Here is a 14,496-nt window from a genome sequence, read left to right as displayed (position 1 = left end):
GGGATTTAACACATCTAATTGCATGTTTCTTGTGTTTGAGACTCTGCCAAGGAAAAAAAACATTAGCAGCCCTGATGTTAGGAAGCTTTAAATTGTTCATAATTAATGATGTGCAACAAATAAACGGAAAGAGACTCCGTTGGCTCATGCCCACACTGCTGGAGCAGATAATCACTTCACAGAAACATAAATAGTATTAGATTCATGTCTTCTAGCTGTAAAAGATGAGGAATCTGACAAGAAAAAGGGGAGAGGGGGACATTTGTAATTTAGCTCCAACATGGTTGAATAGGAATCCTGACCCGAGATTTTAAGAAGTCACACACTCAAAGCATTATGCATAGATAGGATGTTCTGTTCATTTCAGTTTCTTCTACATGGTGAAGAAAGTTTAAAATGCAAGTTAAACCAAAAATTGATTGGAACAGAATTTTCAGTCATCCTTGCTCGTTATCATATAAATAAAAAAATAGAAAATAACTTTCCTTTTCCAATGAAAATTACTCAGTAATAAAATATATTCAGCAACATAATTTTAGCAAAGCTATGATTATTTTGAAGAGTCTACAAATTATTGTCAATATTTCACTTTCCTTTCAAAAACAGTTGTACCTTCAATTTCAATTTGTAGAACCTCTTGAGCAGTTTGCTTCTGACAACCCTTCAGTGTAGCACTGGAGCATTCTATCTTAATATGTTGTTCAAAACTTCTTCTGAAAAGACATGTCTACAAATGTTGTCAATATGTGCAAATATGTCTATGTGCTCAATTCGGGTCCTCATCAAAGATCACTTTCTTGGTATTATTCAATGCTACATAAATGTCTAACATTGCAGTATGTGACAGTAATTTTTAAATCTGTTGTTGCTGCACCATCTATTTGGCCTCAGTACCGATAAGCTGAAATAATTTTCTTTAACCATAGTTACCAAACTTTTTCCTTTTCCCTTCTCCTTCCTCACCCCTGCTCCGAACACATCCAGCCACAAAAACCTCATGATATGTTTGCTATATGACCGCTATGTCAGAATAAGGCACACAACAACAACAACAACAACACATCCCACTGACAAGGGAATGCTCTATGGAGAACTAAAGCCAAAATATTTAATACAATAAAAGTGGGATGTTAAATGTGTCTATGACGATGACATTGAAATGCAGGCCCACCCAGAGCTATTCATTTAAGAATGTGGTGTAGTGGGTTGAGTGTTGGACTGCAACTCTGGATGATTGTGACCAAATCACACTCTCAGCCACAGAGGAAGGCAATGGCAAAGCTCTTCTGAACAAATAAAGCAAACAAAACAGTGTAATAGGTTTCCCCTAGGGTTGCCATAGGTCAGAAACAACTAGAAGGCAAAAAATAACAAGAAAACTTTTGTCCCTCCAATATTTGTGGCCTTCAGCTTCCAGTAGCCCTAGCCAGCTTAGTGAATGATGAGAAATACTGGGAATGGCAATTAAGCAATATGAAGAACCATACAATTCTCACTCTTGTTAAAAGTAAACATCATTGTGAGATTGACCTGAGATTAAGAGAAAGAGGTTTGATTAGTGATCGCAAAACCTTTACATATCAGGTTCAGCTGCAACTAATGATTGGGAAAATATCTATCAGGTATAGTAAATCCAAGTGATTAGCATAGTGGACTTCAGTAACAACCACTTACTACTTACTGGATCCACGAAGATTTCACCAGCAACAATGAGACTAAACCTAAGAAGCATCCTGTCAGTGTCCCCATGCTTCAAGATTTGAAATTGATCCCACAACCTCTGTCCACAGCAACACTTGCAGAGATCACTTTGGTAGGGTTGTAAATTATTTTAATCTCAACAGTGTTTTGAAAAACCATCAGAGCAATTTTGAGAGCTTTTCTGTTTCCCTTCATGGACCATCTGTAAACTGTGCAGTAATTTCCTGGGGAAAAATGGTAGGGCAGCTCACCCAGGACATAATTGATAAACTTTTTTTACTTCTGCCATGTGGGAGTGACACACTCTTAGCTGTACTACCAGCACTCTTGCCAACATCCAGTTGTTTCATTGATCAGAGCTCCTTGGCAAATCACCCAAATCTGCACAGCTTTCATGAAGATAGGCTTGTTCATGTCATGACTACATAACGAGTTTAAGGTGTCCCCAGAAAATTTAGGAATCCTTTCATTGTCATAAATTTCAGGATACACTATTAGTTGGCGTTCTGTTTGAAGGGAGGCAAAGGCTTGAAGGGGGGGGGGTATTATTTAGTACAGAGCCATCCTGGGCTAACAGCATTCTCAGTATCTTGTACAATTAACAAGCATATAGTCCAACAGTCAACACATAGTAAGCAAGGATTAAGTAAAAGACATAGTGAAAGGCAGTCCAAGGTTACTAACAGAAATTCAATTGAAAGGAAAACTAGGAACTTTCATTCTGGTACTGAGACTTTATATTAGGGGCTGCCAGAACCCTATTCAAAGTTTAGCAGTAGCTAACCAGGAGTCCTTGTGAACTGACACAAAACAACTCCTTTGCTTACAATAAGTATTTTATTGTGAATAAATTATTTGAAGAACCATCACTCCAAGTTTCTTCATGGTCATTCCATCTGTGTTACTGCAATAGAACTATTTTCAACCTTGGGGAACTACTTTCCAAACCCCACCGTAATTTTTGTTACGTGTGTTTTTAAATAAGAAAATGTATTTTTTAAATAACAAATAATGTATAAATATGCATTCACATGGAACAATAAAAAAGGAAGATCAGCTTTAAAATGGTAGAAGCACAAACTTGTGCAAGGAAGCACAAAGCACAAATTGAAAAGGCAGAAGCATCCTTTTCTTCATACTGTACTCATTCCAGCCTGCCTCCCTCTCTTGCTCTCCCTCCCTCCCTCTCTTCATGAAGCCAAACATACCAAGTATAAAAACCACACATAATCAACTAACCCAAAGTTCCTCAAAGTAAAGCGGACAGCAGTTTCTCAGAGTGTACAAGAGCATGAGGCACAAAGGCTGCTCCCTTGAAGCCCTAAAACCCTGTACTCTCACGCTAGTGCTCCCTCTGGCACGAGCTCTTTACTCAAAATGCTGCTGTTATGTTAAATCAAAACCCAGCCGAGCAGCAGCTCTTAACTCAAAATGCTCTTAAGTTATAACGTTCTTAAGTGGAGGTTCCACTGTAGTTGCTTCTCATTCATATTTTTCTAGAATGGGAGGAGAATAGCTTTGGTTTGTGGTAGAATCCACACATACCTAGTGATGCTATATGCATTCTGTAACTATATAAGTGATTAAATAGTTGCAACTTAGCTGCTAAAGGAATGATTGCATTATATCACTATCATTACTATTCTGTTATAAATTATGTTATAAGTTATTGCCAAAAGGGACTGTTTGGGAAAACTATATGTAATTAGTGAAATTACTTTTTGGAAGTTTTGACATATTTTGTTGTTAACATTTTGATTTGAAATATGATCTCATTTACTGGGATAAAACTCTGCTGTCAGAAATATTAAGTGTCTAAATTAATATACTTGTATCTGAGAGCAATACTGATGACTTTATGTTGTCAGTTGATTTATGAGTATTTAATCTCTAAATAATTTATAGTTTGAGATTTTGTTTTTGACCTATAAGCAAGTCATGCTTTCTATATAAATTTGCAGTCAAAGTTTATGTGCTATCTTCCAAATCTTTTATGAATACCTCAAATTTGGGTGGACTAAAATTTATTAATGTTTATAGCATATCTACAGAAATAATTGAGATTAGACTTAGTCTTGACTAATTAGTTTTCATTTATTTAAATATGTCTACTTTTTGCATGACTAAAGAAGCTTCCATTTTTTGACCATCTATTACCTTATTCATAAATTTTGTTGGAGTTCTAGACATCATTATCTGTATATATTTTGTATATATTTTGCTTTGTCTTTTTTGCTAATACTGTTTATAGCCTTTTTAAAACAAAAAACAAATATTAAAAAAGGGAAGGTGACAGAGCTGCAAATGCAATTTGACTAAAAATACACAAGAATCCTTCTGTTGGGAATGGGGATGTAATTCTTCATTATTCCATCAAAGAATGAAAAAAATGTAAGTTTCCCCTCATTTGGTTATGAGAGTTTTTAGTCAATTAGTCAGGAGTGATAAGAGGGTGGCATGGTGTGGCATGATGTGGCATGATGATGGTTTCATCATCATGCCACATAGCTAGCTACTGAGATTCAGTTATGCGGTGATCTTGAAACCAAATCAAAATAACCCAGAAAAAAAAATAGAAACACCGCCCTAAAATTTGCCTTTTATTTGTGATGTGAAGTTTGGATTCACTACAGAATTCTTGAAATAGCCCCTCCTATCTTCTAGCCTGCATATATGCTCATTTCCTAGCCTGAATTTGTTAACTTGAAACTTTATAGATTCAAATGAAGAAAGCAATTCAGTATTCCCAAGGAAAATTATTTTGCTTGTCTATTTGCACATGACCCTCATGAATCATAGCATGTGCTGTTCTGTTTATAGATCAAAATTACAGACTTCATAACTACGTTGCTACATTGGTGTTTTTCGTTTACTTTAAAGTCTGTTCCCCTTCCCCTTTAGTTATCCATACTTTTAATTGGCATCTAATCATTCCGAAGACATCACCCTTAACACATTTCCATGCCAAGTATTAATTTCTATTGAGATTCTGTGCAATATGAATAATGGACATACATTTCAGCTTATCGCAAAATGCCAAATTATTCAGAGTGAAGTACGAAAAATTTTATTTATGTCAAACTCATAGCCAAATTATTGCATTTTCAGGAAAACAATGTTGTTTTCACATTGCTTAATTTGTAAAATCCAGATTAAAACAACAGCTAAACAATAATTTAATAACAACAATCAGTTACAATGAGCAGCTATTAAAACAGACATTAGAAGAATGACTAAAAATAATAACTACTTAAAATAAATCTATAGATACATAAATACTGGGGATGAAAAGACATAAAGTAATTTTCTAGTTTTAAAAGGATACCAAAGTAGCCACCACACAGGTCATAATTACAGCATTGTTACCGTGGTATTATACTCCTAAAATTAATGTGCAAGAACAGTCATAGCAGGGCCATTTTTCAGATACTGTTTTTCATGTTTTGAAGAGCTTTGAGGGTCAATTCCAACGCTTTGAATTTGGCCGAGAATTTGAGAGTCCTTGAAAAGATAACATAATTTCATGTTTCATTCAGTACCCAAGTCAACATATTCTGTATTAACTGACAATTATGGCACATTTTTCAAGTGCTGCCCCAAATAAAGTGCATTATTGCAATTTATACCTGAGAACCCTGAAGCCACACCATAGGTTGCATACCAGCATAGAATGATTAAAGGTGTTCTATGTCACACAAGGGACTTCTGTAAACATGCTCCCCTAAGCTAAGAAGCTGATCCCTCTGAAAGAGAGTAATTCCTTCCATGCATGCAATGGCAGCTATGGTTGAAAAGGTGAGCACCTCATTCTGCAATGGAAGGCTAAAGTCTCCCTTTTACTTTGATCATACCTTGACACTGTATAGATTTCATAAAATTTGATTCTGCATATCATGAAAAAATTAGGAAATTGTGAATAAATCCTTACCAAGAAATGACTCCAGATTAATTTGCTTGGCCTTGCTCCTAGCAAATGTGCATAGAATTGCAGGCAGATAGAGCAGTCCCACTTGTTCCTCGGAGCCTCTGAAAATTAAGCCCTAAAGTTTAACAGGGTGGAATAGAATAAGTTTTTAAAAGTTTATTTTATAAAATTGTATTTCAGCATTTTATTTTCTGTTGCAGACTATGGACTATGGACGCTTTTTGGCAGCCCCGATTTTGGTGCTTCAGCAGGGACAGGTGTTCTACAATGTGCTCTGCATTTTGCAGAGCTGATGTCACCCTAGATCTAGGATAGACTGATATTTGCTGAAGCGCATTACTTGGCTAAACTCTGACTTTGTGCTGATTTTAATGTGCTATATACCTTTAAATGCACACTACAGCGCATTGGTGGCATACATTTTGTGGTCCTCAAGAGTTTCGAGATGACTTGAAGCCAAATTATAGTGTCAGCATGGATGGGGCCCATGTCAAGTACCAGTGCTGTGGTTTTATGAAAATTAAAAAGAAAATAATTTATTAGTGACAATCTGTTACTGTAGAAAAATCTAAAAAGTTTGTAGGAATTTTTAAAGGGGAACTAATGTTACACTTTATTCTGCCTTGTCTGAATTGTCTCTGAAGCCCAGGCAATTTCATAAAAGTGCTTGTTGATGGTTAATCTTCATTTCTCCCTCTTTTCTGTTTCTCATAGGCTTCTCCACTAGATGCAGGGTCAGTGATAGAGAAGCAATCTTTATTTATTCTGTGCTACATTGTTTATGTCATTTTATTCTTACTATTCTAGACAGATCAATACTACATTTTTTTGCTAAATTGATTTAGTTCTATCGTAATATTAACTTCTTTTTTAAAGGGTAATGCTCAAAAAACAATTCTCCTGTGTGGCTTTGTTAACGTTATTTATTAATTTAGAACAAATTATTAGCAATTCCTTGTTTTTTATTTGGTTATTTTAAGTTTTAAGTTTAGACTTCATAAATGTTTCATATTTACATGGTCACATAACCATTGCCACAACTACAAATGCCCCTAAAATTAATCTTAAAAATAAGGCAGCCATACCAAATGAAGGACTTCTGCAGCACTGGGATCTGAATGATGACAACCCATATCCAACAACCCATGTGATGAGTTATGACTGCATCCCACAGGGATCTCTGTTTCTGGTTGTCATATCCTGGTACTCATGGTCCTTCAATACTCTACTTGTCTATGTCAGAGAACTTCAGCCAAATTAATTAACTGTACAAATTAGATTGTATTTGTAGTTAAAGTGGATGCCAGATACAATTAGATTTTCTTCCCACCATACATGTATGTGATAAGCTGGCATAAAACTCAATGTGGTTCTGAAATATGTTCAAGCATATTTGAATATGTTCAGCTTCAAAACTTTCATTGCAGTCAGGAAAAGGTTTTACTTCTTATGAAGGAGGCAAAAATTAATGCAATCCTACACTTGAAGGTCAGGCCACATTCAAAAGCTGCCTAATCTAATGCCAGCTATTGCTGTTACAGTGCCACATGCTCAGATTCATTTTCACCCCCACCCCCACAGTCATGGTTCCTATCGGACTTCTCTCCAGAACAGTACTCATGAGGGAAGTTGTTACATGTTCCTGGAGACGATGGATTTGGAAAGAGAGTGCGCATGTGGCGTGTAGGCCCAAAGTGTGTGGGCCTGCCAGGGCCTGCAGCTAAGCACCAAGTAAGGAGCACTTCCAGGTCCTTTCTGTGCCTGCACAGTTGCCAAGCAAGGCAGCCGGCGAACACGATGGAGGGCAAGCCCCAGCAGGCCACCAGCCCCAGGCCAAGGATCTCTGATGAAGAGACCTCAGCAACAGTGGCACAAGATAGGTTTCCCAATTGAAGGGGGAAACAGCAGCAGCCCTAAAACTATGGGGATGAGGAGTATTTGTATAGGATTGCTCGCCCATTGCTGCCAATGTGACAAAAATATTAGGTTTTTTCGATGTGGGATGAAAAAGCTCATTCAGAAAGGTGCTGTTTTCGCAAACGGCGCTCAAAAACGAAAATGGCATATGAATGAAACAAACAGAAATGGATAGTGATCCTATACAAATGCACAAGACTACTGGAAATGTCTAAAATTGTGGAGAAAGCCTTTGTCTCCTGATTTTTCCCACAGGCCTTTGGCCTTTGCATCTGTAGTTAGAGATGATCAAAATTGATCCTAAAAAGATATATGACATTGAGAATAGGCTTCCATGTGGCTCAGTCTTCTTGTAATTTGCCTTTGGCTCAATCCTTCGGTTTACTGATTAGAAGTGTGAGAGGGTAGAAAGACCAACTTTTGCCTCAGCTACTGGCTTGAGGAGCACTCTTCAAAATGCTAGCTTCACTTTCCCTCATCAGTAACGAGTAAGTGGAACTGGCACGCTTTGCATGAATAGGGCGTAGAAAAGCATGTCTAGGTCTATGTGTTAGCTATGAGGAGAAATGGCCCTTCCCACTGTTGGCATGTATTCTGCAATGTACTTAGCGTGAATCAGTTCAGTCCTTAACACACATACACACAAACACCCCAAATAAAATCCGGTTCGATCTAGCTATACCATACCTATGAAACTCTTGCGGTCTACATTTTATTTTTTAAAATGAAAGTATCTGAAGCAATCATGCATCTTTTCAGAGTAACTGAAAAATTGTGCTATTAATTTTATATTAATAATGCTTGTTAATTCTTATTTGAAAACCAAAAAAAGTGTCTTGATATTCCTGATTTCTTGTGTTATGACTGTGCAGGTGCATAGCTATGGGAAATGTGCAATGTTTGTTATCTGTGTTTGTAGTCTTTAACGTTATTAGAGGTTGCTTAGGGATAAATAATGAGCATTCAAGTTTTAGAGTTGTTTTTTTCCTATTTCTTTTCAGTTGGTGGTAATTTGATTCATACTATGATACAATCTAGAGCAGAGATGGCGAAGTTTTTAGAAACCTGGCGCCCAAGCAAGTTGGGGGGGGGGAGTAGGGAGTGAGTGGGGAGAAAGCGAGTGGGCGAGGAACAACTGGGGGGTGGGCGAACGACCAGGGAGTGAAATGGCGAGTGAGTGAATGGGGGAGCAGGTGACAGTTTGCGTGCCAGGAGACAGTGCTGCCTGCCATAGGTTTGCCACCAGTGCTGCCTGCCATAGGTTTGCATAAGTTTGACAGTGCTGCCTGCCATAGGTTTGCCACCACTGATCTAGAATATGACTAGGAAATTAATTCTACTTAATCAATGAACAGTAGAAGTGAATTTATACAGTGTTCCCTCACTACTTCACGGTTCACTTTTCGCGGATTCGCTGTTTCGCGGTTTCTCAATAAACTCTAAAAGACTATTATAAATCATAAAAATTACAATTTACAGTCTAAGGAAGGGAGGAAGGAGAAGCCGAAGGGAGAAAAAAGGAGCCCAAGCGGCAACGGGAGGAGAAGGAGGCAATTTATGAACACATAAATTTTTGATTGATAAATTTTTGGTTGATAAAGACATAAAATAGTGTATAACTACTAAAATAATGTATTAATATTAAAATAAATATAGCGTCCCTACTTTGCGGATTTTCACTTATTGCAAGTGGTTCTGGAACCTAACCCCAGCAATAAGTGAGGGAACACTGTATTTTTTTCAGCTTCTGCCTTTCTAGGCCAAGTTCAATTGGAATACCCAAGTTATGCTCTAAGTAAATATAATATTAGTTAATATAATATTTTAAAGGATACTTTTATGTCCTTAGACTGACTTCATTCATGGAGTTGCAGAATGTGATAACATAGAAGAATGACAGCATTTTAAATTATCTTCTTGAATAAACATAAGCCAAATAATTTTTTGCTGTAATCTCTATTCAGCTCAATTACTTTTTGATTGCAGTAGATCATTTCTTTATAAATACTTTGTGACACAGTGCCACACATCAGCCATAAAACTAATGTGAAAGATAAACGTATTTAAAAAAACAAAGCACCACTTTCAGTTCCATGGCCATGGAATAAGAATTGCAATTGCTCATTACTTCTTGCCTAGGGTAAATCAACACTGTAACGTTAATGTAGTTTGAGACCACTTTGTGTGCCATGGCTCAATGCTATGGAATCATGCTAAGGGGTGTCAAATTGAATTAACTCTACAGTGTAAACACACACACACACACACACACACACACACACACACACACACACACACTTGTCAATCCATTATTCCTGCACTGTCTTAAGTAAAGTGGTCTACCATAAATGCTATTGGAGCCACTTTGCATTTCTATTCTTCTGAAGTAAGAGAACACATACCACAACTCTCTTTGGCAAGTGAGAGATCTAATCCACTTATCAGAAAATATACTTGAGTTCTATTTAAAGTATTGAGCTAATTGAAATATATTAGGTTTTATATAGATAGTATAGCATTAAACTAATACACTTTTCTTTTTATTCATCAGAATGTGTCCTTAAGTATTTAAGTGGGCTGTAGCCAGTTCTCTTATATGTTCCTACTGAGCTTTTGTGACCAAAAATATGTGACATATTGTATATGTCTTTGTGCAAGCGGTTCCATTTATTGTTATTAAAAATTGAAACGCATAAATGAAGCTATTCAGATTACATCAGTCGTTCCTGCAAATGTAATTTGAAGCCTATGAAACATTAATGTGTGAAGTGCATAATGCTTTTTAGACCACAGAATAAAAAACAAGTGAAAAATAGAAATGATATTAAAACTGTATCAGTATAGCGTTGCTTCCCTGTTGTCTGTTCAAATCATGCTTATTATGCCCAGAATAGATATAGTCACTTGAACAAGTCTGCAAAATATTTTATAAAAATGTTAAATATAAATATGCACACAATATCAGGAAGAACTTCCTCACTGTGAGAGCTGTTTGGCAGTGGAACTCTCTCCCCCGGACTGTGGTGGGGGCTCCTTCTTTGGAGGCTTTTAAGCAGAGGCTGGATGGCCATCTGTCGGGGGTGCGTTGAATGCAATTTCCTGCTTCTTGGCAGGGGGTTGGACTGGATGGCCCATGAGGTCTCTTCCAACTCTACTATTCTATGATATGATTCTATGATTACTGTGTAAGACTCAACGGTTTCATATCTGTTCAAGTACACTTCAGATTCCTCTAGATCAGGTAGATTAACCTACATTGCAAAGACATTCTTCATATACACATATGACTATCAAGGCCACAAACTCTTTAACATTTTGTTTTAAAATGATGGTAGGAATAAAAGCAGATAATTATATAAAAACAAATTTAAAACCCTGATTAAATGTAAAAAAACTTTTCCTGATTCTTCAAAGACAGCCATGAAAGGACCAGGCAGTAGTACTTCTACACAGCTATTGAAAAAACCCAGTCACTAGTAAGTGGCTACCAAATTTTGGTATGAGTAGTGATTTGAGGCAGAAGTTCTGATTATCTCAGGACAAGCTTTGGAACTAAGGCTTGACTCAAATAAATGTAATACATTATTGGCACAGATTTCATGCTATACCTTTGTCATTGAGTTTCATGTTAGCTAATATTTCCAGACTCTTCAAAGTCAACCCAGTGTAATTAAAACATTGTAGTAGAAACATAACCTAAACTCATAGTTGCCACTGAATTTGTGGAAGTCATGTGTTCTTTCTTGCACAGTAAGAAATTAATTCTGCTCATGCAAGGTACACTGTGTGGTCCAATGAATATCCTGGCTTTGTGTGATTTCAGAGAAGAGAGTACCTTTGCATACTGACCCAAAGCTCTTCACCTTTCCGTAGTAGCCACCCAACACAGACACGATTGGCCAGGAATAGCTAAGAGTTGTCCAGCTGCATTCCTATACCCAGATGTACAATGACGATTTCATCCTCATGGACTTCCAAGAGATCCCACAGACACTATGCTGTAGTTGTTTGTTCAGCTATAGAAACATTAGTTGGCTGCTTCTAAGTTGCTTCTGGCCTCCTACAGCCATTATTTGACTGCGTCCAAGGGAAGGAACAAAGAAAGAATGTGAGTTCTGTGGCAGGGAAGGTGGGAGCTGGAGTGGAGTTCTATCTAGGCAGAACTTAATGCTCTGTCTCCCTCTGGGTCTCAGGTGGTAACAAAGTGGCTTTCCACATCAAGCTTAATTCATACTTGGGATAAACTAAAGTCTCATACCAACATTGTAGAAAAATAATCAATGAAAACATTGCATGACCAAGTTATTGCCCATATTGGCATGGGGTTTCTTGATGCTGTAATCCAAATGTAAGTTTTTCATGCTTTCATATATGTTTGTCAAGAATCTTGCAGCTTTATGATTGTTTATATTTTATAAGCTAGCGATAATCTTCAGGGACTGGAGGAAAGCATATATCTCTTTTCTATACCGAAAAAGATGGTGATAGTTTCCCTACACAAAAGGGATAAGGTTGTGGGAGACTGATGCATGTTCAGACTTTCCCATTGAGATCTTGCTTCACATACTGCGCTTTAAGAAAAAGAAAGAGATGTGCCTATTTAGTTTATTAAACTTTTTTTTTGCTTGCTAGGCAATAGGTGGTACAGGACATTTTCTGAAAAGACTGTCTATGTTCTTACCTACACACTGAACTCATCACTATCATCTGATTACCAAAAGCTTTTTACAATTCCAATCTGACACTATTGAGCCAGTGAGATACAACTGGAGAGCTGTGTCTAACATGCAGTGAGGTTTGTTTTAGTTTGTTTTGTTTTTTGCAAAATTTTATTAATCATTGTGTCTAAATCCACATATGGATTCCATCTTTATTAAGGCTGACACTATTTTTATTTTCAGCTACTAAGAACATTCATTTTTTTAAAAAATGAACAATGAAATTGTGTATAAAAATATGAAGAATTGTTATATACATCACAGTTTTCAAGTTAAGGGCATTTTTACAGTTTAGGTTATTTTGTTCTAATGTAATACTATTGAACATAAAGAACAGAATTACAAAACAACAAATCTAAATTATTTACTGTGGTTGGGGAATTTTCTAAATCCAGTTGCATAATTCTGGGTGAATCTTCTACTGCTAATAGAAGTTTGTCATTATTTAATCAGATGCCATCATTTCAGTGGGTGATAGCCAAAGGTTAGGGGGTATTATTCAACAAATTAACTTCATATGCTTGATATTTACACACTGTTGCTGAGATGCAGGGTTTGAAATAGTGGCAATATATTGTGTAGCAAGCAAGACAAAAGCTGTAACTACTGTATTTATCCATGTAACAAATTTTTGCCCCACTCTTGTCCCAAATTGGAATAAAAGACTACTATTACTGTGCCTGATGCAGATGATCTGAAATTCTTTTAAAAAACAGATTAGATTCAAAGAAGGCTCTCTGAGTGGAGAAACTTTATCCTTTGGGGAAAGTACCTTTCTCTCTTGGAGAAAGCTCCTCTGTTGGAGGAATATCTCTCAAGCCAACTCTATATTCCAAAGTATATGAGAATTCAACAAAGTGCATGAGATTGATGAAATATTTCTTCCTAATCCTTTTTCACTTATATTAAAAATGAAGCTAATGTGACAAGTACAAAGTACCTATTTAGACGTTTTGTTATGTTACTGTTATTTTAGTGACATCAGTGAATAGTTATTGCAAACTATTGAGTGCCAGGAATAAAATATTATTTTATTAGCTATTACAGTGGTTTTCAACCTGGGATCCCCAGAGGTGTTTACCATCTTTATCCAGTTTACCAGCTGTTAGGATTTCTGGGAGTTGGAGGCCAAAAACATCTGGGGACCCCAGGTTGAGAACCACTGAGCTAATATAAGACTGTCAGTGGGAATGTTTTTAGTCTATTTCATTATAAAAAGACATAAAATAATTCAATAGCATATTTGAGACTAGCTTTGGTTGGTTGATTTATATCCTGCCTTTCTACTAGTACATGGCGGATACCATGAGCTTTCATGGGCTGCAGCCCACTTCATCGTATGCATGTGATGAAGTGGACTAATGTTCAAGAGGGTTTCTGCTAGAAATTTCTTTTTTGAGTTAATCTCAAATTGAGTTTCTTTAATATCTTTTTATCATATAACTATGATAAAACGTGAGAAATTGCATGGTTAACTAATTATTTCTTTCAAACCATTCTTTTGCACTAACATTTTTGGATAATATCCTTTTTATAGCTATAAATGTCCAGAATGTAGCCATTTAAAAAATAATAATAATAATGCTGATGCATATTTGTTGGAAATGTTCAGGCACTTCCCCAAACTAGATAGCTTACTTACATCCATTGGCATATTTTTTAAATGTTGATATGCATACATATTTAGAGTGTTTATTACTATATATTTTGTATTAAATACAGATTATCTTATTTTATTAAAATCATGTATTACCAAAGTTAATGTTTGATCAAGTTGAACATGAAAAAGCATACTTTAAAGAAGAAGAATATTCTGAAATGTTAATATTTTCCTTACAAATATGTTACTAGCTTGCTAAATATTTCTCTCTGAAATAAGCTAAAAGAATTATGTTGTTGTTCTTTTCTGGTGATGCAAAAAGTATTTCAAAGGACATTCTATTTTATATTGGAATGTATGTAAACATTAAGTATGATGATCATACTGGTTTCCTAATTCAGGCTTCTTGTTGAAAGTAAATCTCTTAATCTACATCCATTCTTCTGGCTGTTTCAGGAAGCAAATTATTTAACTATGTTGTATATGCAAAGCAGAAGTATTATTCATATGTATTTTTTTTAATTACAGGTAAAGATTATAGTTCCCAACAGCACAGCAGGTCTGATAATAGGGAAGGGAGGTGCTACAGTCAAGGCTATAATGGAGCAGTCAGGGGCTTGGGTGCAGCTTTCTCA

The 14,496-nt window shown here is 36.3% G+C and overlaps 1 protein-coding gene across 3 annotated transcripts in view; it reads left to right on the top strand.

The window, feature by feature from the left end:
• Positions 1–14,496, top strand: part of nova1 (NOVA alternative splicing regulator 1) — a 172,040-nt gene that overhangs the window by 150,900 nt on the left and 6,644 nt on the right. For all 3 annotated transcript variants that reach the window (XM_062968224.1, XM_062968225.1, XM_062968226.1), the window contains one exon: positions 14,390–14,496. This exon is cut by the window's right edge and continues 6,644 nt beyond it. In XM_062968224.1, the coding sequence (XP_062824294.1) occupies positions 14,390–14,496 (107 nt within the window). The remainder of the gene's footprint in view (positions 1–14,389) is intronic.

The sequence above is a fragment of the Anolis carolinensis genome, chromosome 1 (genome assembly GCF_035594765.1).
Source record: "Anolis carolinensis isolate JA03-04 chromosome 1, rAnoCar3.1.pri, whole genome shotgun sequence".
Taxonomy (NCBI): domain Eukaryota; kingdom Metazoa; phylum Chordata; class Lepidosauria; order Squamata; family Dactyloidae; genus Anolis; species Anolis carolinensis.
Note: the sequence above shows the minus strand (reverse complement) of the source record. Positions and strands in the feature narration are given on the sequence as shown.